This window comes from Callithrix jacchus, chromosome 21, assembly GCF_049354715.1.
Source record: "Callithrix jacchus isolate 240 chromosome 21, calJac240_pri, whole genome shotgun sequence".
Classification (NCBI taxonomy): Eukaryota; Metazoa; Chordata; class Mammalia; order Primates; family Cebidae; genus Callithrix; species Callithrix jacchus.
In genome coordinates, this window is record NC_133522.1 from 39,571,262 (window position 1) to 39,596,482 (window position 25,221).

General features: G+C 44.2%; 2 protein-coding genes and 1 pseudogene across 9 annotated transcripts in view; 1 reads left to right on the plus strand and 2 right to left on the minus strand.

Annotated features, from left to right (window-relative positions):
- Positions 1 to 1,889: 1,889 nt before the first annotated feature.
- On the minus strand, positions 1,890 to 7,367 carry DNAJC28 (DnaJ heat shock protein family (Hsp40) member C28). 3 transcript variants are annotated; one of them, XM_017967230.4, is made up of 2 exons: positions 7,267 to 7,367; positions 1,890 to 5,262 (listed from the first exon to the last, which is right to left on the minus strand). In XM_017967230.4, exon 2 carries the CDS (start codon positions 5,228 to 5,230, stop codon positions 4,079 to 4,081), a length of 1,152 nt encoding a protein of 383 aa, XP_017822719.1. In that variant the 5' UTR covers positions 5,231 to 5,262; positions 7,267 to 7,367; the 3' UTR covers positions 1,890 to 4,078. The 3 variants fall into 3 exon arrangements, with proteins under 3 accessions (XP_017822719.1, XP_017822718.1, XP_008984866.3); XM_017967229.4 differs by having other exon boundaries at positions 7,240 to 7,367; XM_008986618.5 differs by lacking the exon at positions 7,267 to 7,367 and adding an exon at positions 7,055 to 7,194.
- Positions 7,368 to 18,805: 11,438 nt separating this feature from the next.
- GART (phosphoribosylglycinamide formyltransferase, phosphoribosylglycinamide synthetase, phosphoribosylaminoimidazole synthetase) overlaps positions 18,806 to 25,221 on the minus strand; it is a 43,252-nt gene continuing 36,836 nt past the window's right edge. For 5 of the 6 annotated variants that reach the window (XM_078358738.1, XM_008986620.5, XM_002761399.7 and 2 more), the window contains 5 exons: positions 24,465 to 24,602; positions 21,039 to 21,169; positions 20,644 to 20,785; positions 19,527 to 19,642; positions 18,806 to 19,430 (listed from right to left, as the gene is read on the minus strand). In XM_078358738.1, the coding sequence (XP_078214864.1) occupies positions 19,239 to 19,430; positions 19,527 to 19,642; positions 20,644 to 20,785; positions 21,039 to 21,169; positions 24,465 to 24,602 (719 nt within the window). In that variant the 3' untranslated portion in view covers positions 18,806 to 19,238. Of the gene's footprint in view, positions 19,450 to 19,526; positions 19,643 to 20,643; positions 20,786 to 21,038; positions 21,170 to 24,464; positions 24,603 to 25,221 lie in introns of all 6 variants that reach the window. The other variant, XM_078358740.1, reaches the window with a different exon arrangement.
- LOC118149922 (charged multivesicular body protein 3 pseudogene) lies at positions 22,046 to 22,852 on the plus strand (annotated as a pseudogene).

The window sequence follows — 25,221 nt, forward strand, 5'->3', positions numbered from 1 at the left end:
AGTGGGTGGATCGCTTGAGGTCAGGAGTTTGAGACCAGTCTGGCCAATATGGTAAAGCCCCATCTGTACTAAAAATGTAAAAATTAGCCACCACCAGGCACAGTGGCTCACACCTGTAATCCCAGCACTTTGGGAGGCCAAGGAGCGTGGATCACCTGAGGTGAGGAGTTCGAGACAAGCCTGGCCAACATAGTGAAACCGTATCTCTACTAAAAATACAAAACATTAGCCAAGCGTGGTGGCAGGCACCTGTAATCTCAGCTACTTGGGAGATTGAGGCAGGAGAATTACTTGAACCCAGAAGGCGGAGGATGCAGTGAGCCGAGATCATGCCATTACACTCCAGCCTGGGTGACAGCGCGAGACTCCACCTCAAAAAAAAAAAAAAAGAAAGAAAAGAAAAAAGTATGTAATCCCAGCACTTTGGGAAGCCGAGGTGGGGGGATCATGAGGTCAAGAGATCGAGACCATCCTGGTCAACATGGTGAAACCCTGTCTCTATTAAAAACACAAAAAATTAGCTGGGTATGGTGGCACGTGCCTGTAATCCCAGCTACTCAGGAGGCTGACGCAGGAGAATTGCCTGAACCCAGGAGGCGGAGGTTGCAGTGAGCCGAGATTGCACCATTGCACTCCAGCCTGGATAACAAGAGCGAAACTCCGTCTCAAAAGAAAAAAGTAGCAGGGCATGGTGACAGGTACCTATAATCCTAACTACTCAGGAGGCTGAGATTACAGGTGCCCGCCACCACACCAGGCTAATTTTTGTGTTTTTAGTAGAGATGGTGTTTCACCATGTTGGCCAGGCTGGTCTCAAACTCCTGACCTCGTGATCCGTCTGCCTTGGCCTCCCAAAGCGCTGGGATTACAGTTGTGAGCCACCATGCCCAGCCGGCCTGTCATCTTTCGAATGGCCCATACTAACAGTAGCATGCATCATTCATCTGGGAAAAATGTGATTCCTCGCAAGAAGCCAGACCTTTGAAGTTGGTCTGAGGAAGAAAGAAAATCCCTAATTTTCTTAAATATGCTCAGGAATGGGCACGTGACCTGGGTTCTGCCAATGAGATTTGTCCTTGGGAGACAAGGTTTCAAAATGACTGATAGGAAGCAATATGTTGGTTTATCATAGAGGTTCTACTTTACTGGTACAGGAAGGTGGTGGCAGCTCAGGTGACTGAGGCAGGAGAATTGCTTGAACCTGGGAGGCATGGGAGGAACAGGTTGCAGTGAGTCAAGGAGTCAAGATTGTGCCACTGGAACGCGGTGGTGTGATAACTGCTCACTGCAGCTTGGACCTCCTGGGCTCGAGCAATCCTCCCACCTCAGGCTCCCAAGTAGCTGGGACTACAGGCATGTGCTACCACACCTAATTTTTTTTTTTTTTGTAGAGACAGAGTCACCATGTTTCCCAGGTTGGTCTCAAACTCCTCGGCTCAAGTGATCCTCCTGCCTCAGCCTCTCAAAATGTAGGGATTACAGGCATGAGCCACCGTGCCTGGCCAATCAAAAAGATTTTTTTTTGTTTTGAGATGGAGTTTTGCTCTTGTTGCCCAGGCTAGAGTGCAATGGCTCATTCTCGGCTCACTGCAACCTCTACCTCCTGGGTTCAAGCGATTCTCCTATTTTAGCCTTCTAAGTAGCTGGGATTACAGTCATGTGCCACCACGTCTGACTAATTTTTTCTATTTTTAGTAGAGACGGGGTTTCACATGTTGGCCAGGATGGTCTCGATCTCTTGATCTCGTGATCCACCTGCCTCAGCCTCCCGAAGTGCTGGGATTACAGGCGTGAGCCACTGGGCCCAGCCAAAAAGATTTTTAAAAAACATTTACTTAGGTGGCTAGCCTAAAATATTATTATTACCATTACAACAAAGGGCCATTGAATTATCATTACAATAACTTTATTAACATAGACAACATTTGCCAACATAAAGTGCACTGTGCAGAAATTAAGAATTTACTGACATTTTCTGGTAACCTTCTCATTGACCAATATTAAAAATGGTTTTGTTCATCTATGTTGCTGTAATGCAGTTAGGCCTCTTAATCTAATTCCCACCTTTTTTTTTCTCTGATATGGAGTCTCGCTTTTGTTGCCCAGGCTGGAGTGCAGTGGCACAATCTCGGCTCACTGCAAACTCTGCCTCCCGGGTTCAAGCAGTTCTCCTGCCTCAGCCTTCCAAGGCACCCGCCACCATGCCTGGCTGATTTTTGTATTTTTAGTAGAGATCGGGTTTCACCATGTTGGTCAGGCTGGTCTACAACTCCTGACCTTGTGATCTGCCCACCTCGGCTTCCCAAAGTGCTAGGATTACAGACGTGAGCCACTGTGCCTGGCCTATTTCCCACATTTAACAAGAGTCACAAAATTACTGCCTTCTAAAGTGTTTTTGGAACTATAGCTCTTATTATTAAGCTACATTTCATACTGTTCACTTTTACTTATAGTGATACTACCATTGTAGAAGCCAAATGACAACTCATTAAATAAAATAATCACATATTATGCCAATTAATGCTGCAGCACCTAAGCGGAAAGGTCCAAAATTTCCTTTTGAAGGTGTAGTTTTATTTGTTGTTTTAACTCTCACACGTTTTACAAAATAACACATTCTTCCAAAATGCAGGTGGCGAGTACCTGGATTAAAGAAGGAAATACACCAGCTCCTGTGACCACACTCCACATTCTTCTAGTTGCCAATTCTGTGTGACAAAAGCAATCATCCAAACATAAAAAGTCAAATTTTCTGAAAGTGGATGAGACCCAACTATTTCATGAGTATCAACCTCAGCATTTGCCAAAGATGCAGATGCATGTAATTCAGACATCTTGTTTTTGTGTATTAAATGGTCCCTAAGATAGGAAACTGGGTCCGTAAGGCAGTAAGTTAGAATTGTCGTATGGCTGTAAAGCCACTGGGGAGTCTGAGTCAAGAGGACACAGGGCTTAGGGTAGATTTATGGAAATCTAACATTTCAATCTCTGATAAAAGATGAAGCTAGAAGTGAAATCTTACATTGCTACTGACCCCAAGGATTTTTATCACCTCCTAAAAAGTGAGAAATACACTCATACTTTTTTTAAAAAAGTGGACACTGGGCCAGGCACAGTGGCTCATGCCTATAATCCCAGCACTTTGGGAGGCTAAGGTGGATGGATCGCCTGAGGTCAGGAGTTTGAGACCAGCCTGGCCAAATTGGTGAAACCCTGTCTCTAGGGAGGCACCTCTAATTTCAACTACTTGGGAGGCTGAGGCAGGAGAATTCCTTGAACCCAGGAGGTGGATGTTGCAGTGAGCAGAGATCATGCCATTGAACTCCAGCCTGGGTGACAAAGTGGACACTGGGGTTTATTTCTAGAATTACTAAATCAACCAGCTTCACTGATTTCCGCAGCCAAGAAACCATCAAGTTAGACAGGAAAGAGTAGAACCTAGATGTTTGGTGTTTTTCATGGAGAGAAGGCCCTCATAAAAAGAAAAGTGCAGTAATTTCCGTAGGCTAATTTCCTGATCTTACTATTTCCACCCATATGGAGGGTGTCCCAAAAGTCTTGGAACAGTTTTGAGCCTTAATAAGCTCAGGAGTATAAATACAGCAAACCTGTTAAAAAAATACATCATTTGGAGGTTTAATTGGTTAAATTTCATTACACTTCAGTTTTGCGACTTTTGATATATTTTTCGGTTTCCATGTTGTTTAAGTACTTATGTTTGAAAATGGCAACAATAACTGCTTTTAAGTTAGTTATTACAGCTCGAAACTGCACTAACACTTTCACAATACATGTATGATTCCTAAGTCAGAAAATTGATCCTAGCCCATTTCACTGGATGACTGACATTTAAACACTGGAATGGACTTCTTTAGAAGTTTTACTTCTTTTCTTTTCTTGCTACATCCGCAGGACAAACCTGATAAGTTTCTCACTCACAGGTCATTGGGTATGTGATTAGTTTTGTAAAAAGTACAATGGCACAGTTCTTAAATTCTTGTGTTATAGCATAAATCTCATTTTCCATGTTGGTGTCAGTGGAACTAAGAATGACTTATGATAGTAAATATCAAAATGATCATATTTTAATAAATTTCCATAAATTCACCCAGTTTAAAAAACCTTTCTGAATTCCAGGCATTTTCTCTCCTCCTTGATCAATGTTATTTGTGTTTCTATCTGTGACTTCTTTTGTTTTTATAAGGGTCTCATATATTTTCTGGGCTCTGATAATTTCTTTCTGAGCATCAAAATGGACTTTTTGCCTGGTCAGGATAGGAACAATTAAATTAAAATCATTAATTCGCTTGTTTAATTTTCTGATGTCTTCTTGAAACTGCTCACAAACATGGTTCCATTGTTTCTGTTCAGTTGGTGTCATTGGATTCCCAAGTTTTTTCCTAGACACTAAAATTGCCTCTCTGAGTTGCTCAATAGTATCATTTATTTCCTTTTGCATTAGGATCCATTCTGGTTGGTATCCATTATCGATCAGTATTCGGTTCAGGTTGTGAGTCATGGGATCAATGTAAGAACAGTCAGAAAACTTTTTCAGAGGTTTTCCTTTCCCACTGAGATTGTCAAAGTCTCCTTTTGCCATGGATTCTTGAATGAGGTCCTCTACTAAACGCTCTATAGCTTGAGTTATCTTTTGTTCTTTACTCTGTCTTATGTTCTTAACAGTTACACTATCTGGAAAATACTGGCTTTGTAGTTTCTGCTTTTGATACTCCATCACTTGTTCAGTAGCACGGTCTGCCCTAAATTGCCTGTATTGCTTCTCTCGTTGACTTGGCGTCCCAAAACCAATACCTTCAAAACTTAAATAATGCCGGTGTTGGGGTGTTTTATATTTGAATTTTTCTGCATCTTCTTCTTCTTCACCTTCATTCTGTCTGGCATTTGTTTGTTCTATGACATGTGAAAGCACCTTTCTATAAGCTTCTTCAATTCTTATAAATGTTGCAGAATCAGCAGTATTAGAGCTACTGTCAGGATGATACTGCTTGGCAAGCTTACGAAAAGATTCCCTGACGTCATCTGCAGAGCATCCTTCCTCCACATTCAGCAGCCTATAATATTCTCTGATCTTCTTTTTAGATTTATGGGTTGACATCGTTCTATTTCTAATGATACCAATATAAGGCATTTTCACTCGATTAGGAATCACTGTAGCCTTTATCAGGTGAGATCTTAAGATTTGAGCCAACATCAGGTACACTGTGTTCATTACTGTACTCAAGAGTTCTTCCTAGAAATGATCTATAAAACGACAACAAACATAGGTTGAACAAAGTTGTGTTATCAGTTAATTTCTTATTTTCAATAAGCAATAAGGTATAAGTTAGAGCATGAATTTACAAGTACAACAATAGGCAGTTCTTTCTAATGCTGCTGTCAACAATTCTTTTTCCATTTTTTTGTTTTGTTTTGTTTTGTTTTTTTTTAAAGACAGCGTCTTGCTCTGTTGCCCATGCTGGAGTGCAGTGGCACAATCATGACTCACTGCAGTCTCGATCTCCTGGGCTCAAGTGATCCTCCCACCTCTGCCTCCCCTGTAGCTAGGACTACAGGTGTGTATCACCACACCTGGCTAATTTTTGTACTTTTGTAGGGATGGGATTTCATCATGCTGTCCACACTGGTCTCCAACTCCTGAGCTCAAATGATCTGCCAGCCTCTGCCTCCCAAAGTGCTGGGATTATAGGGGTGAGCCCCTGTGCCTGGCCGAATTCTTTCTTTTTTTTTTTTTTTTAGATGGAGTCTCACTCTGTTGCCCAGGCTGGAATGCAATGGCACAATCTCAGCTCACTGCAACCTCCACCTCCCAGGTTCAAGTGATTCTCCTGGCTCAGCCTCCCAAGTACCAAGTACCAAGTACCTGGGATTACAGGTGTCTGACACCAACCCTAGCTAATTTTTGTATATTTAGTACAGATGGGGTTTCATCATGTTGGCCAGGCTGGTCTCAAACTCCTAAGGTGATCCACCCACCTCAGCCTCCCAAAGTGCTGGGATTACAGGCCTGAGCTACCACACCAGCCCAGGTGCATTCTTATAGCTATATTTCACTGATGTTGAGGGAAAAATGGAAGCTGATGGAGTTTAGTGTTAACATATTGTGGGGCCAGGCACGGTGGCCCACACCTGTAATCCCAGCACTTCAGGAAGCCGAGGCGGGTGGATCACCTGAGGTCAGGAGTTCGACATCAGCCTGGTAAACATGGCGAAACCCTGTCTCTACTAAACATATAAAAATTAACTGGGTGCTTGCAGTCCCAGCTACTCAGGAGGCTGAGGCAAGAGAATCGCTTGAACCCGGGAGATGGAGGTTGCAGTTAGCTGAGATCACGCCACTACACTCCAGCCTGGGCGACAGAGAGAGACTGTGTCTCAAAACAAGAACAACGACAAAAAACACTGTGATATAATCTGGATTCTACTCCTCACTAATCACATATTTTACAAGTGGAAAGTTCTTAGAGGTCACCTAATATCCAATCTTCTCATTTAATGAGAAAACGTAGCTCCTGAAGGTTAAGCGATTTAGCCAAGTCCCATAACAAGGTGTAAGCAGGTAGGGGTGGGCACAGAAAAAGGAGGCTTGCTTATATACCTCCAGTCGGTTATAAACTGCACGGCGTCTGCACCCTCTCAAAGAGTCTTCTCATAAGAAGACTTATGGACAAGGTACAAACCTGGTCTGATACTGGATTGAATAGAATCAAGTGTCCAAAAGACTTTAAGCTCCATAGCTCGCTAGGAAGGAGCTGCCAGAGGCCAGGAAAACCACGATGAACGGTGAGGCCTCCTAACACGTTTGCTGCTATTGCAATAACATGGTCTCGAAGAGGAGGAAGACTTCTGCACTGACAACGGCCAAAAAATATTGGAAGTGGCTTAATTGGAAGTGGGATATATAAACACTAAAACGGGAATCCTGAGACCCCCTATTTTCTGGACAATCGGGCCAACGGCTTTGGGAGCTGGCTGCAAAGGTGGTTATCATGGCAGGGAGGTCTGTCGGTCCGGTCCTGCCCCGCCCCCTCCTCACCTGCGCAGGCCGGGGTAGGGGTTCCGCGGCTCCCGCACTTACGCCGCGCCTATGCTCATGCGTACACTGTCCGCCCGTCACGCCGGGGGTCTGTACCGCGGAACCCAGCCGGTGTCTCCGCCGAGATAATACCATCTGCCACTTTACATTGAGGGGCCCCGGGGGTAGAGAAGGCAGAATCGTACCTGATTGGGACAGGCGACCCGCCTTACCAGGGAAACGGACAATCTCTGGTCTAATGAACTTTCCCCTGGAGGGCCCAGGCAGGGCACCTTGAGAAGCTTTGTCCGGGCCGGGGACGACCAGCTCCACCTCCGCCCCCGTCCCCGCCCGGAGCAGAGGTGGTCCGGCCGCTTGGGATTGTAGGAGATGTAGTTCGCCAGCAGGAGCGATGTGCGCCTGCGCCTCTCGGGAGGGACTTACGGGGCGTCGAAAATGAGGCAGACTGAATTGGTGGCGTGTGGAGCTGCGGCTCGGAAGGCGATGGTAACTTTTTTGGGGCAGGAGAAGGCAAGGCTGTTTCCCCGGAACGGGACCTGAGCAGGCTTCTTCGGGGTCACAGAAGGGGCCACCTGCGCAGATACGTGAGGATTACAAACCTGCCCTTTTATTAATTCACCAAGTACTGCTGAGGGGCTGCCGACAGGACCGAGGACAAAATCAAAATAGGGATCTTCTGGCTTCAAATTCAACCACTGACTTGGGGACTGAGCATTTCCCCTCTCTGTACAGGAAGCAAGTTTTTTAAAAAGGAAAAAGAAAAGGGATAAAAAGAAAAAGGCAGAGGCTTGGCAGTTTTCAGATCTGGATTGAAAATCCTGTTGCTAGTGGGGGAAGGAGAATAATTTTTAAAAAAAAGAAAAAGAAAATCTTGTTTCTTCTGCTTGCACCAAAGGCAAGATACCTGCAAAATGAGAGTTGCAGTACATAGTAAACTATAGGAAATGGTAGGACACTGTGCTAAGTGCTTTATATATATTCTCATTCACTTTTTTTTTTGGACAGAGTCGTGGTCTGTCGCACAGGCTGGAGTGCGGTGACGCGATCTCGGCTCACTGCAACCTCTGACTCTGGGTTCAAGCGATTCATTCTCCTGCCTCAGCCTCCCAAGTAGCTGGGATTACAGGCGCTCACTACTAAGCCGGGCTAATTTTTTTTGTATTATTAGCGGAGACCGAGTTTGTCAAACTCTTCCTTAATTAAAGAGAGTGAAAAGGGGTTGAGATGGCACCCAGAGAGTCAGGCATATCTTTGTGTTTGTTTGTTTGTTTGAGATAGTCTTGCTCTGTTCCCCAGGTTGGAGTGCGGCGGCGAGATCTCGGCTCACTGCAACTTCGCCTCTCCAGTTCAAGTGATTCTCCTGCCTCAGCCTCCTCAATAGCTGGGATTACAGGTGCCCACCACCATGCCCAGCTAAGTTTTGTATTTTTTTTTTGAGATGGAGTTTTGCTGTTGTTACCCAGACTGGAGTGCAATGGCATGATCTCCGCTCACCGCAACCTCTGCCTTCTGGGTTCAAGCAATTCTCCTGCCTCAGCCTCCTAAGTAGCTGGGACTACAGGCACACACCACCATGCCCAGCTAATTTTTGTATTTTTAGCAGAGACGGGGTTTCACCTTGTTGACCAGGATGGTCTCGATCTCTTGACCTCGTGATCCACCCGCCTCGGCCTCCCAAAGTGCTGGGATTATAGGCGTGAGCCACCGCGCCCGGCCAAGTTTTGTGTTTTTTAGTAGAGATGGAGTTTTGCCATGTTGGCAAAGCTGATCATGAACTCCTGATCACAGGTGATCAGGTGATCCACCTGCCTCGGTCTCCCGAAGTGCTTAGATTACAGGTGTGAGCCACCACACCCGGCCAAGAATGGGTTTTTAAAGGTGGGGAGGCAGAAGTTATAGGCAGAGTCACAAATCAATACATGACAGTTATACATTGGTTTGGCCTAAAGAGGTGGATATCATGAAGCAGGGGCTTACAGGTCATGGGTGTGAGGCAGGATAGGTAGTTAAGGAAGTGACCATGTCCTCGGGATGCTGCAACCATAGTGATCATACAGTCAACACAATACATCCCAAACTTGCTATCGTGATCCAGCTCATTTAAGCAACGCTGTCTCCAGCAGGGACTGTCCCCTGTAGGAAGCATGCAGGACAGGATTTTACCTGTCCTCAGACTGACCCCTTTGCTCATTATAATGGTAAATACCACATATCTGGGTGGAGATTTAAGATGCTAATGACGGTGGCTCAGGCCTGTAACCCCAGCATTTGGGAGGCCGAGGCGCGTGGATTGCCTGAGCTCAGGAGTTAGCTACCAACCTGGGCAACATGGTGAAACCCCGTCTCTACTAATAAAAAATAAAATAGCCAGGCGTCACGGCATGCACCTGTAGTCCCAGCTATTTGGGAGGCCAAGGCAGGAGAACTGCTTGAACTGAGGAGGTGGAGGTTGCAGTGAGTGGAGATCTCGCCACTGCACTCCAGCCTGGACGACAGAGTGAGACTCCATCTCAAAAAAAAAAAAAAAAAAAAAAAGATGCTAACGAGACATGCCATATATGAACAAGAGTGTACAGCTACTGCACGTGTGCACGCAGAGGACCACCCAGAACATGCTTACTAGTAACATCTCTTCCCGCCCCTGTGAATAACCATGTTAGGCTCCCATAAAGGGAGGCTCCCTCGTGCTGGTCTTTCCTGTCTCATCCTTACGAGCAGCCCACCCTGAATTCTCTCTCAGGGTGTACTGTCCATTCTACACCTCACTTTCAAAATATTTTTTCTTTGCAATAAATTGCCCTATGCTGCATCTCCTTTCTGTATGTCTCTGGATTATTAATAAATTATTTTAGGCTGGGCGTGGTAGCTCATGCCTGTAATCTCAGCACTTTGGGAGGCCAAGGGGGGCAGATTACGAAGTCAGGAGTTTGAGACCAGCCTGGCCAGCATGGTGAAACTCTGTCTCTACTAAAAATACAAATATTAGCCAGGTGTGGTGGTGCACGCCTGTAATCCCAGCTACTCGGGAGGCTGAGGCAGGAGAATCACTTGAACCAGGGAGGTGAATCTTGCAGTGAGCCAAGATTGTGCCATTGGACTCCAGCATGGGTGGCAGAGCAAGACTCTGTAAAAAGAAAAAAAAGAATATTAGCTGTGTTTTGTGGGCGTGAGCTCCTCCAGGGCCTTTAGGAAGAAATTTAGAACAGAGAACAGTGGTCAGAGTTCAGTCTTCAGTTTCCCCTTATCTGAGGTCTACAGGCCATTGGATCCATTTGGTGGAGGTCTGTGTTTCTGAAAAACAACTCAAAGACATGTTAGGATAATGTTATCATTAGTTTCTTTTTTTTTTTTTGAGATGGAGTTTCACTGTTGTTACCCAGACTGGAGTGTAATGGCATGATCTTGGCTCACCACAACCTCTGCCTCCTGGATTCAAGCAATTCTCCTGCCTCAGCCTCCCAAGTAGCTGGGATTACAGGCGCGCACCACCATGCCCAGCTAATTTTTGTATTTTTAGTAGAGATGGGATTTCACCTTGTTGACCAGGATGGTCTCGATATCTTGACCTCGTGATCCACCCGCCTCGGCCTCCCAAAGTGCTGGGATTATAGGCGTGAGCCACCGCACCCGGTCGTTTCTAAACAAACATTTCCTGACTTTAGCTTCCTTGGCTATGGTTTTAAGCTACTGTTACCTTTTGTTTTTTTTTTCTTAAGAGGCAGAGCCTCACTGTCACCCAGGCTTCATTGCAGTGGCATGATCATGGCTCACTGCAGCCTCAAACTCCTGGGCTCAAGTGATCCTCCCACCTCAGCCTCCTGAGTAGCTGGGACTAGAGGCATGTGCCACCATGCCTGGCTAATTGTTTTGATATTTTAAAAAGATGGTTGTCTCACTGTGTTCCCAGGCTGGTCTCGAACTCCTGGGCTGAAGTGATCCTCCAGCCTCAGCCTCCCAAAGTTCTGGAACTATAGGCATAAGCCACTGTGCCCAATGCCTACTACCTTCCTTTTTTCTTTCTGTTTTGTACCTTCTTTCCTTTTTTTTTTTTTTTTTTTGAGATGGAGTCTTGCTCTGTCACCCAGGCTGGAGTACAATGGTGAGATTGATCTCAGCTCACTGCAGCCTTCACCTCCCAGGTTTACGTGATTCTCCTGTCTCAGCTTCCCGAGTAGCTGGGATTACAGGTCTGTGCCACCATGCCTGGCTAAATTTGGAATTTTTATTAGAGACAGGGTTTCACCATGTTGGCCAGTGTGGTCTCGAACTTCTGAATTCAGGTGATCCATGTCAAATAGAATTACTGCTCTCCATCATTCTAGTCCACAAAGCTGGTGGGGAAAACACTAGTTACTTTGAAGATGCATTTGCACAAGGAGGTGTGGAGTTAAGATGCCTCCCTCCAGATGACCTGTTGACTTCTCCACTCTTTGGGCTGAATTGTGCCCCCCAAAATTCATGTTGAAGCCCTAACTTCCAGTTCTTTTTTTTTTTTTTTTTTTGAGATGGAGTTTCGCTCTTGTTACCCAGGCTGGAGTGCAATAGCACAATCTCGGCTCAGCACAACCTCTGCCTCCTGGGTTCAGGCAATTCTCCTGCCTCAGCCTCCGGAGTAGCTGGGATTACAGGCACGTGCCACCATGCCCAGCTAATTTTTTGTATTTTTAGTAGAGACGGAGTTTTACCTTGTTGACCAGGATGGTCTCAATCTCTTGACCTGGTGATCCACCCGCCTTGGCCTCCCAAAGTGCTGGGCTTACAGGCATGAGCCACCGCGCCTGGCCCTTTTTTTTTTTTTGAGACAGAGTTTCGTTCTTGTTACCCAGGCTGGAGTGCAATGGCACGATCTTGGCTCACTGTAACCTCCGCTTCCCAGGTTCAAGCGATTCTCCTGCCTCAACCCCCTAAGAAGCTGGGACTACAGGAGCGTGGCACCACGCCCAGCTAATTTTTGAGTTTTTAGTAGAGACTGGGTTTCACTATGTTGGCCAGGATGGTCTCGATCTCTCGACTTTGGGATCCACCTGCCTCTGCCTCCCAAAGTGCTGGGATTACAGGTGTGAGCCACCGCCCAGCATAACCACCAGTTCTTTAGAGTGTGACTGCATTTGGAGAAGTGATTAAGTTAAAATGAGGCTGTTAAGGTGGGTGATAATCCAATCTGACTGGCATCCTTATCAAAGGAAATTTGGCCACAGAGAGACACCAGGGTTGTGCACACACAGAGGAAAGTCCCTGTGAGGACACACAGAGAAGGTGGCCGTCTGCCAGCCAAGGAGAGGCCTCAGGAGAAACCCACCCTGCAGACACCTTGATCTTGGACTTCCAGTCTCCAGGACTATAATGGTCTCCTGTTGCTGAAGCCCCAGTCTGTGATGGGGCTTCAACACACCAGCCCCAGCAAACAAACACAGCAGGCGTCTTTGATCCTCATATGTCCCTTCAGTAGCTCCCAGGGATTTGTGTTACCCAAACTGTTTCCTCCCAGATGGAAAACTCTGAAAGCAGATGGAAGCTTTCCCCTTCATTTTCCTTTTGCTGAACAAACCTGCCCTGTAGGGCCAGCTCTGGGCTGCTGCCTCCTGCTTTCCTCTTTCGGGGTCACTCTGCCACCTTGGAGATTTAGATTTGGGTAAGCCATGCTGGGGTGGGATGTGGGTGTGTGGAAGGGGGTTTGTGCAGTTGGCACTGACTCTTCTCTCTTCTTGCTCTAGTTGGCCTCTAAGAGAAAGGCACCAGAAGATCATTCTCTGCTCTTTGAAACATGCTTCTTCAAACTTTGTAGCGTCTCTGTCTCTCTCCTGGGTCCCCCTTCTGCACAGCCCACTCATACAGTGTCCTTGGCTGGCTCCACCCTTCTCACGCAATTGGTGCTCTCAGATTCCAGCATCCACATTATCTTCACCATCTACTCTCCCTTGCCAACACCAATGCCTAAACCTCCTCCTTGAAGCTAATGACTGACCCAGGAGTGGTGTCAGGTGTTGAATACAGGAATCCCTCAAGATGTACAAAGAAGTCCCACCTTCTCTCTCAGCATTATCTCTTCCTCATTTTGCAAAAGAAAGGCATATCTCTCACTCCAGACTGTAAACACCTTCTGGGCAGCAAAGGCTCAATTGAAAATGTTGATTTACTTGGGTGCTGAAGAAGGGAAAGTAATCCTTTACAGATTGGATGGTTTGGCCAGGTGTAATGGTTCACTCCTGTAATCTCAGCACTTTGGGAGGTAAAAGGGGGAGGATTGCTTGAGTTTAGGAGTGTGAGAGCAGCTGGACAACACAGTGAGACCGTAACTATAAAATACAAAAATTAGCCAGGCATGGTAGCACAAGCCTGAAGTCCCAGCTACTAAGGAGGCTGAGGTGGGAGAATCACTTGAGTCCAGGAGGTCAAGCCTACAGTGTGCCATGATCATGCCAGTGCACTTCATCATGGGTGACAGAGCAAGAACCTATCTAAAAAAAAAGAAAAAAATTTGGTTGGTTTCCAATACTTGGTTTCCAACAAAAGTGAAGGAGGAGCTAATAGACTGCTCATCTGAATATTTTATTTAAAATGATTTCCAACGATAGATTTTTTTTCCTGGTACATATAACTGAAGCATTCAAGAAATTGAGTGATACTGCTATAACTACTGTTTTGTTTTGTTTTTTTCTGTGCCTTTCTGGAGTTTGGTGATGTGGGAAATTTTAAATGCTGCTTCGGGCCCGGTGCGGTGGCTCACACCCTATAATCCAGCACTTTGGGAGGCCGAAGCAGGTGGATCAGCTAAGGTCAGGAATTCAAGACCAGCCTGGCCAACATACTGAAACCCCGTCTCTACTGCAAATACAAAAATTAGCTGGGCATGGGGGCAGATACCTGTAGTCCCAGCTACTCAGGAGGCTGAGGCAGGAGAATCGCTTGAACCTGGGAGGTGGAGGTTGCAGTGAGCTGAGATCATGTCACTGCACTCCAGCCTAGGTGACAGAGTGAGACTCCATCTCAAAAAAAAAAAAAAAAAGAAAAAAATTGTTGTTTGGGTTTCAGTGTCCACAGATATTTCAATTCATGAAACTTTCATTTTTATAAAGCAAAATTAACTTGGAATATTAAAATCTTCACCTCTTTATTCCAGTGCTCAGAATACAGGTGGGCTCAGGAGTTAGCTTCTTAAACAGGCTTACACACGAGGATTATCAGGTTAACAGATGGGGGATTTGAGGATTAGTCTTACTACTCAGTCTATAATATGATTTCTGTTACAAAGCCTGGAAGTTCTACCTCTATTCATTTAGAAAACTTCATGTTCTGAACGTGAAGTATGTGCAATATACTCTTGTTGTGTTTAAAGAACTATGAATCAAATTTTTTATTTAAAAAATGATGGTTTTTTTTTTTTTTTTTTTTTTTTTTTAGGCTGGGCGTGGTGGGCTCATGCCTGTAATCCCAGCAGTTTTGTAGGCCAAGGTTGGCAAATCGCTTGAGGTCAGGCGTTGGGGACCAGTCTGGCCAACAGAGCGAAACCCCGTACCTACTAAAAATATAAAAATTAGCTGGGCATGGTGGAGAATGCCTGTAATCTCAGCTACTCAGGGAGGCTGAGGCAGGAGGATCACTTGAACCCGGAGGCAGAGTTTGCAGTGAGCTGAGATCACGCCACTGCACTCCAGCCTGGATGACAGAATTAAACTGTCTCAAAAAAAATAATATATATATATATATGTGTGTGTGTATGTATATATATGTGTGTGTATGTATATATATGTGTATGTATATATATGTATGTATCTATATGTGTATGTGTATGTATATATATATATGTGTATGTATATATGTGGGTATGTATATATGTGTGTGTGTATGTATATGTGTATGTATATATGTATGTATATGTGTGTATGTATATATGTGTATGTATATATGTGTGTATGTATATGTGTGTGTATGTATATATATGTGTGTGTGTGTATGTATGTATATATATATATATATATTTGAGTGACAGAGGAGGAGTTGGGCCTTTTTTTGGGAAACAGTTTAGAGATATAAGTCATGTGCCATGCAATCAGGATTGGCATGTACAATTCAATGGCTTTCAGTATGTTCTTGTGGCTGTGCAACTATCACCACAATCAATTCTAGAACACTTTGATCACCTAAATGAAAACTCCTTTACCCTTTCGTTATCACCTCAAATACCTCTATCCACCCTCCAGCCATAGGCAACAATGAATCTATTATCTATCTTCTGGATATGCCTATTCTGGACATTTCCTTATTAAATATTATTTATTATTATTAGGTTTTCGGTTTTTTGTTTTTTTCGAGAAGGAGTCTCTGTCACTCAGGCTGGAGTGCAGTGGCAGGATCTCAGCTCACTGCAACCTCCGTCTCCCAGGTTCCAGCAATTCTCCTGCTTCAGCCTCTCAAGTAGCTGGGATTACAGGCACCTGCCACCATGCCTAGCTAATTTATTTTTAGTAGAGACAGGATTTCACCATTTTGGCCAGGCAGGTCTCAAACTCCTGACCTCAAATGATCAGCCTGCCTCGGCCTCCCAAAGTGTTGGGATTACAGGCATGAGCCATGATGCCCATCCCCAGTTATTATTATTATTTTAAATTTAGAGACCAGGCTGAAGTGTAGTGGCATGATCTCAGCTCACTTGCACTCAATCTCCGGGGCTCAAGTGATCCTCCCACCTCAGCCTCCCAAGTAGCTAGGACCACATGTGTATGCCACCACATTTGGCTATTTTTTTTTTTTTTTTTTTTGAGATGGAGTCTCCCTCTATCACCTCTATCAGGCTAGAGTGCAGTGGTGTGATCTCGACTCACTAAAACCTCCACTTCCAGGACTTAAGTGATTCTCCTGCCTCAGCCTCCCAAGGAGCTGGGACTACAGGCATGCGCCATCATGCCCAGCTAATTTTTATATTTTTAGTAGAGACGGAGGTTCAGCATGTTGGCCAGGCAAGTCTTAAACTCCTGACCTCAAGTGATCCACCTACCTTGGCCTCTGAAAGCGCTGGGATTACATGAGTGAGCTACTATGCCTGCTGTTTTTTGAGACAAGATCTCACTCTGTCATCCAGGCCAGAATGCAGTGGTGCGATCCTGGCTCAATGCAATGTCCACCTTCCAGGTTCAAGTGGTTCTTCTGCCTCAGCCTCCAGAGTAGCTGGGATGACCAGCGAGAGCCACCATGCCTGGCTAAGTTTTGTATTTTTAGTTGAGATGGCATTTTGCCACGTTGGCCTGGCTGGTCTCAAACTCCTGACTGTAGGTGATCCACCCAACTTGTCCTCCCAAGGTGCTGAAATAAAGGCCTGAGCCACTGGGCCCAGCCACATCTGGCTACTTTTTAAATATTGTTTTTTTTGTAGAAATGGCTTTTTGCTATGTTGTCTAAGATGGTCTGGAACTCCTGGACTCAAGCAATCCTCCCTCCTCAGCCTCCCAAAGTGCTGGGATTACAGGTGTAAGCTACTGCACCCAGGCTGGGATTCCATTTTATACAAATAGAATTGTATAATATGTGGTCATTTTCTTTTTTTTGAGACAATGTTTCACTAAGGCTGAAGTACAGCTGTGCAGGCACAGCTCACTGAAGTTTCAACCTCCTGGGCTCAAGCAATCCTCCTAGCTCAGCCTCCCAAGTAGCTAATTCTACAGGTGTGTTGCACCATGCCTAATTTTTCTAGTTTTTGTTTTGTAGTGATGAGGGTCTCACTATGTTGTTCGGGCTGGTCTTGAACTCCTGGGCTCAACTGCTCCTCCTACCTGGGCCCCCTAAAATGTTGGGATTACAGGCGTGAGCCACCATGCTTGGCCTAATGTGGTCATTTGTGACTGGATTTTTTCACTTAGCATAATGTTTCAAGGTTCATCCACATTGTAGCATGTGTTAGTATTTCATTCCTTTTTTTTTTTTGAGACAGAGTCTTGCTCTATCATCAGGCTGGAGTGCAGTGCAGTGGTGCGATCCCGGCTCACTGCAACTTCTGTTTTCTTTGAGACAGAGTCTTGCTCTATCATCAGGCTGGAGTGCAGTGCAGTGGTGCGATCCCAGCTCACTGCAACTTCTGTTTTCCGGTTTCAAGCAATACTTCTGCCTCAGCCTCCTGAGTAGCTGGGACTGCAGGCATGCACCACCACACATCATGCCCAGCTAATTTTTTGTACTTTTAGTAGAGATGGGGTTTCACCATGTTGGCCAGGATGGTCTCGATCTCTGACCTCGTGATCCGCCTGCCTCGGCCTCCCAAAGTGCTGGGATTACAGGCATGAGCCACTGCGCCCGGCCTATTTCATTCCTTTTTGTAATCGAATAGTATTCCATTATATGGATATACCACATTTTATGTACCAGTTCATTTTGTGATGAACATTTGCATTGTCTCCACTTATGAGTTAGTTTTTAACTGTTAATTAACATTTGGCTCCAGATAAAGGGAAATGGTCTAACATTTTAGTAAATGTAAAATTTACATGGCTTGTGAAAGAATGGCTGGCTATCAGAGATGATCTCTTTTAAGCAGTGGAGGAGGCAAATATATGCATTAGAGTTGCTGAAAAATACTTTGGGAGATAATACAATTTTGGTTTTAAAAAAGCCAAAAGAGGCCAGGTGCAGTGGCTCACGCCTGTAATCCCAGCACTTTGGGAGGCAGAGGCAGGCGGATCACTTGAGGTCAGGAGTTGGAGACCAGCCCGGCCACCATGGCAAAACCCCATTTCTACTAAAAATACAAAAAATTGCCAGGCATGGTGGCTCATGCCTATAATCCCAGCACTTTGGAAGGCTGAGGCAGGCAGATCACCTGAGGTTGGGAGTCCAGACCACCCTGGCCAACATAGTGAAACTCTGTCTCTACTAAAAATATAAAAATTAGCTGGGCATGGTGGTACGCACCTGTAATCCCAGCTACTAGGGAGGCTGAGGCAGGAGAATCATTTGAACCCAGGAGGTGGAGGTTGCAGTGAGCCAAGATTGTGTCACCGTACTCCAGCCTGGACAACAGAGCAAGACTCTGTGTCAAAAAGACAAATAAAATTGTTCAAGCTATTCTCTTGCCTCAGCCTGCCAAGGAGCTGGGATTACAGGCACCTGCCACCACACCCAGCTAATTTTTGTATGTTTAGTAGAGACAGGGTTTCACTATGTTGCTTGAACCTGGGAGACGGAGGTTGCAGTGAGCAGAGATTGTGTCATTGCGCTCCAGCCTGGGCAACAAAAGTAAAACTCCATTAAAAAAAAAAAAAAATTAGTTATTAAAACAACTGTATGAATGGCATTTGTCTACTTTATCAACGAGGGACTAGAGAGAGAGAGTCGATGAAAAACGTGCCTAAAGTTTTATGCTTGAATCTAGAAGCCACCAATTCTCCCTCTAATCCTTTAGTGACTCCAGTGACTTACAGAGAAATATGGATCTTTATAAACCACAGGATAACTAAACTTTACTGAAGGTAAAATCTGGGTATTACAGAAACTGTCAATAATTAGAGGAACGTTTAATAATACTTCAAAGCATAAAGGATACTAACTATCCTTCAGAAATGGGAGTGATCCAGAAATCTTAACACACCAGATTATGATCATCATGCTCAGAAAAATCTCAAATCAGATATACAATATAAGAAAGAGATAATGCCTTGTTAGACTTGGAGAAGAGATAGTCACTTGAAATTTATCAGAAGGAGGTTGGGCAACTTTTACACATTGGAATATATAACTAAGATTATAAACAGAGCCTACGTGATATACTTGGGCTTCTCTTCAAGTTTATTTTCCCCATTTTAACTCAGATACATCCACCAGCCATGGCTTCAAAAGCATGTGATCAAAGATTAGACAACATATAACTTATAAAAATGGAGGTGATCCCTCATGTTGTCAGGCAGTACCAAAACAGACAGACCAAAACAGAGGTGGTGCTGGTCAGAAGAGCATAACAAAGACCAAGATACGTGGATGTCTCAGATATGCCGCACTAACTAGTCTTGTTTTTAATGAGTCTGTGTTTATTAAAAAAAAAAAAAAATATATATATATATATATATAGCAGACGAGGTAAGAGTAAAGTCTTTGTTGTCTTTTAGCAGTTTTTCTTTTGGGCTAAGTCCATGATAAAAAACCACCATGCAAACAGCAAATAATTCTTTCGAAACTGGCCCCATTTCTGAATTAGAAGGCTTCATTCCTCTTTAACCCAACAGATCTTGCCATTTTCTCCAAGCTGCACAGTTCCACTGGCCACCAGCTGGAGGGCTGCAGGGAATATTTTGTGTTCTGCTAATTTTACTCTTTCAGAAAGAGTTGTGACAGTGTCACCCCTCTTCACAGGAACAGCTTCTTGCAAAATAATTTGTCCAGCATCTACATCTTCCTGGAAAAGTAAGCAAAAGCTTTAAACGTTACCTTCTAACCAGTGTAATTTACATCTGAACACTAATATTATGTTGGTAGAAAAAGACATACTCACAGCTACAAAATGTACAGTGCACCCAGTAACTGTGACTCCAGTTTCCAGGGCTTGCTCATGGGCATTTGAACCCTTAAAAGAAGGGAGCAAAGATGGGTGGATATTGAGCATTTTTCCTAAAAGTGAAAAGGGCATAGTGGTCAGAATTTTAAAATCCTGGGTGTTCTATTAAAGGAATATATTTTCCTATCTAGATCAGAAGTCAAACAGGAGTTGGATTTCTGGGATGGGTGTTTTCTTTGCCAAACACAGAAATGAGGAAAAAATAAGTTCTCATCCAAGAAGGCCCTGAGAGCAAGTACCTGCCCTGCACAGTCAAGTACACACTGGGGTGCTCTGAATAGGTACCCGTGGTGACAGGAAGGTGGGGAGTTTAAGCTGAATACCAGCTTGTTGCTGGCACATACTATTAAAAAGAAGTAAAAGGTTCTTATATAGTGTCTATGTGCTTGACTTTTAACCAGAAAGTGACCTGTCCACTAGACAGATGCTAGATTAGTTGTGTGTGGCTTATGTCACCAAAGGTACTGTATATTTTATATCACATTGCAAGTGCTCTAACTACATTTACCTAAGAATACATAAACTCTTTGGAGGGAAAATGTATTTATGGACCAACTGTGTAGGAACACACACAAACAGGATGCAGTCAAGGCTTTTGGGGAGAAGGCAGTAACATAGACAGTACGTGTTTTCTGGCAATAACCTGTTCCTTGCCAACTTCTGGCAATGGTCTTTGCTGCCTAAGAGAGGATACATTCTTCAATTTGGGATATACAGAATCATTCTCTTTCGCCTCTAAAACATATTTCTGAATAAATATTCAGAAGATGAAATATTATCTTTACAGTAATGTGAAATAAAACTAAGCTACATTAGAAAAAGTGATTAATTACAGCAAGCCAAAAAAAAAAAAAATGGATAGAGAACAGGGTAATAAATCATCATTGGGTCATTCTTTAGAGTAAAACAAAGGATATTAAATCGTGACCTGTGTTGAAGTATTAATAAAATATCACAGTCAATAGTTCACTACTGGGATCGTTTGGCGTGTTAACTGTTCTGGATACCATTTTCAACCGACTTTTCAATGTGATGTCAAATAATTTTTGCTTACCATTCCACTTTCTGACAAAAGGGCCAGAAAGAATTCTCATGAATCCTGCAAGACAGACTATGTCTATGGAGAACTCTTCAAGGACTAGGTCAATTGCATTGTCAAATTCTACACGATTTTTATACAGTTTATGATTAATTACCTGTAATACAAAAAAGATAAGCACACTTTTATCAATGAATTAACAAAAATAGTTTAACATACTTCACTTCCTTGTAAAGATATACCTGATAGAGAGATTATTAAGAGAGGGACAGGATGAAAGAGAAGGCAAGCCCAGCACCCACCCAAAATGCCTAAGTCCAAAGAAAAGTGCCCCATAGACCTGGGTCCTGTAGGGCCGATTACGAGCTTAAATATGGCCCAGAGGAAAGACCCTTTCTCAAGTAACTTACTCTGGTGGGAATACCAGCTCGTTCTGCTTTGTCTAACCCAGCCACTGCGGCTTTGTTGGAGATAACAACATCAATTTGTGCAGAGCTCTTCAGTTCCCGAGTACTGTCTATGAGTGCTTGCAGGTTCGATCCTAAGAAGGGAGAAAAACACCAGTGAGCTCACACTTTTTCTTTTTTTTTTTTTTGAGACAGAGTCTCTGTCATCTAGGCTGGAGTGCAGTGGCATGATCTTGGCTTACTGCAACCTCCGCCTCCTGGGTTCAAGTGATTCTCCTGCCTCAGCCTACCAAGTAGCTGGGATTACAGGAGCTCACCAAGATGCTTGGCTAATTTTTGTATTTTTTTTTTACAAAAATTAGCCGAGCATCTTGGTGAGCTCCTGTAATCCCAGCTACTTGGGTTTCACCATGTTGATAGGCTGATCTTGAACTCCCGACCTCAGGTGATCCGCCTGCCTTGGCCTCCAAAGTGCTTGGATTACAGGCGTGAGTCACCATGCCCGGCCTAATTTTTGTATTTTTAGTAGAGGTGGGGGTTTCACCATGTTGGCCAGGCTGGTCTGGAACTCCTGACCTCAGGTGATCTGCCTGCCTTGGCCTTCCAAAGTGCTGGGATTGGAGGCGTGAACCACTGTGCTCAGCCTCACACTTTTTTTTTTTTTGAGACGGAGTTTCCGCTTGTTACCCAGGCTGGAGTGCAATGGCGCAATCTCGGCTCACCGCAACCTCCGCCTCCTGGGTTCAGGCAATTCTCCTGCCTCAGCCTCCTGAGTAGCTGGGATTACAGGCACCCGCCACCATGCCCAGCTAATTTTTTGTATTTAGTAGAGACGGGGTTTCACCATGTTGACCAGGATGGTCTCGATCTCTTGACCTCGTGATCCACCCGCCTCGGCCACACTTAAGAAAAGGTATGGGCTTACTCTGGGCGTCAGCACTCCCTTCCTCTCCGCGGGCCCCGCCCAGGTGGCTGCCCATGACCTGTCTGGGCACGGGGAATGGAAAGCCGGAAGGAGCAAGATGAGTTCAGCTCGCCATGGGGCTGTTTGGAAAAACCCAGGAGAAGCCACTTAAAGAACTGATCCATGAATGGTCATTGAAGATAAGAAAGGAAATGAGAGTTGTTGACAGGCAAATAAGGGATATCCAAAGAGAAGAAGAAAAAGTGAAACAATCTGTGAAAGATGCAGCCAAGAAGGGCCAGAATGATGTCCGTGTAGTTCTGACCAAGGAGATGATCAGGTCAAGGAAGGCCGTGAGCAAGCGGTATGCATCCAAAGTGCACATGAACTCAGTGCTCATGGGGATGAAGAACCAGCTCATGGTCTTGTGAGTGGCTGGTTCCCTGCAGAAGAGCACAGAAGTGATGAAGGCCATGCAGTCTTGTGAAGATTCCAGAAATTCAGGCCACCAGGAGGGAGCTACCCAAAGAAATGATGAAGGCTGGGATCATAGAGATGTTAGAGGACACTTTTGAAAGCATGGACGATCAGGAAGAAATGGAGGAAGAAGCAGAAATGGAAATTGACAAAATTCTATTTAAATTACAGCAGGGACCTTGGGCAAAGCACCCAGTGAAGTGACTGATGCCCTTCCAGAGCCAGAACCTTCAGGAGTGATGGCTGCCTCAGAGGATGAGGAGGAGGAAGCAGCTCTGGAGGTCATGCAGTCCTAGGTGGCCACACTCTGAAGCTAGGGGCTGCCTACCCGCTGGGTGTGCATGCACTCCTCTGAAGAGCTGCCATTTTATGTGTCTCACCTCTGTTGTGAGGACTACCATTTTGGAGAAGGTTCTGTTTGTCTCTTTTCACTCTGTTTTGGGATCGCAAAGGGATTGTTCTTATAAAGGTTTCGTAAATAAATGCATCATTTTTAGGAGAAAAGAAAAGGTATGTGCTATTTTGAATAGCAGATGGTCAAGTTTTCTGAATAAATGTCTTGGAAAAAGATTGGTGATATATGAGGCTCTTAAATTCCCTTTCTCTTTCTTTGCATAGGCAACTAAAGTAAATATGGAAAAAGCTGTATAGCATGGAAATGATCAACAAAGTGAGGGGACAACCCACAGAATGGGAAAAAATATTTGCAAACTACCCATCTGACAAGGGATTAATAACCAGAATATATAAGGAGTTCAAACAATTCAATAGGGAAAAATCTAATACTCTGATTAAAAATGGGCAAAAGATCTGAATAGACTTTTTTTTTTCATTTTTTAAAAAATAGACATTTCTTAAAACACACAAATGGCAAACAGGTATATAAAAGGTGCTCAACATCATTGATCATCAGAGAAATGCAAACCAAAACTATAATGACATATTGTCTCGCCCCAGTTAAAATGGCTTTTATCCAAAAGACAGACAGTCACATGCTGGCTAGGATATGGAGAAAAGGGAACCCTCACACACGATTGCAAATGTAAATTAGTTCAATTACTATGGAGAACAGTTTGGAGGGTCCTCAAAAACTAAAAGAAAGAGCTACCATATGATCCAGCAATCCCACTGCTAGGTATACACCCAAAATAAACAATCAGTATACCAAAGAGTTATCTGCAGTTTCATGTTTATTCTCCATAGCTAAGACTTGGAAGCAACCTAAATGTTTATCTGCAGATGAATGGATAAAGAAAATGTGGTACATTATACAATGGAGTACTATTCAGTCATAAAAAAGAACAAGATCCTGTCATTTGCAACAACATGGAACCAGAGGTCATTATAAGTCAGGCACAGAAAGACAGACCTCACATGTTCTCACTTATTTGTGGGAGCTAAAAATTAAAACAATTGAACTCATGACGATAGTGCAATGACAGTTACCAGAGGTTGGGAAGGGTAGTGGGAGAGAGGGGGAGAGGGGACAGCTAATGGGTACAAAAATATAGTTAGACAGAAAAAGCAAAATTTAGTGTTTACTAGCATAACAGGGTGACTAGAGTCAACAATAACTTATTATACATTTTAAAATAACGGAAAGAGGCCAGGTGCAGTGGCTCATGCCTGTAATCCCAGCACTTTGGGAGGCCGATGGGGCTGGATCACCCTGAGGTCAGGAGTTTGAGACCAGCCTGGCCAACATGGCAAAACTCCATCCCTACTAAATACAAAAAATTAGCTGGGCATGGTGGCAGGCACCTTTAATCCTAACTATTTGGGAGGCTGAGGCAGAAGAACTGCTTGAACCTGGGAGGTGGAGTTTGCAGTAAGCCAAGATTGCGCCATAGCACTCCAGCCTGGGCAAAAGAGTGAGACTTTGTGTCAAAAAAGTAGAAAGACTAAGAATGCTGAAAAGGCAAAGACAACCTTCATGATTCCCCCCAGCCCCCAGACTCTGCCAAGAGTACCCTTACAATCTGAAAGAGTGCAGGGAGGAGAGAAAGGGCATTCAACAGCTTTACAGTGAAGAAGAAGCCACATCTCACCTGTTCCAGATATTAAGACAGCCACTCTGGCTTTTTTTTGTTCGACAGAGAAATGATTTTTCAGGGAAGCACTCTTCAACACTGACCCATTTATTTGCATGCTTTCAATCAGATTCTTGACTTTCACACGGGGGGAACCTTCATTTCAAGCAAATCCATAAATAACAATTGTGAATTAACAAGAATAATGGAAAGAAAAATATTTTATGAAAACTTTAAGGTATATTTTATTCTGAACATATAATGCAAGGACTAAAATGAACAACATGTTTATATCACTTAACACTACTCATTCATAAAAACTTCCAAAAGGTGAACATATGTAACTACTTCAACTAACAGCTACAGATCACTATCTTGAAGCACATACTGGATCTATTACTGCCTGCCAGTATTCTGCCCCTACTCCCCAAATCTTCCCAGTGAAACCACCCACGGTAGTGCCATGACCTCCTGGTCTCGGGGGTAAGCATGTTTTGTGAATCTTCTATGGATCATCCCAATTTTAATATATAAGCTGCCAAAGCGAGCATGTGACATCTTTGTTAGCAAATCTGAATGGATTTTCTGCCCCTCTGCCAAGTTCTAGCACTTCTAGCAGAGTCCTGACTGATACAGCACTTGTCAGGGTGCTCGCTTGCTATTCCTTGAATTGAGATGAGTGACACTGCAGAGCCACGAGGTCTTGTGTGCAGGGAGATTACTTTGGGAAGTGATCCTGTGGGGTGTGGCTCTGTGAACATGAATTCTCCAAGTT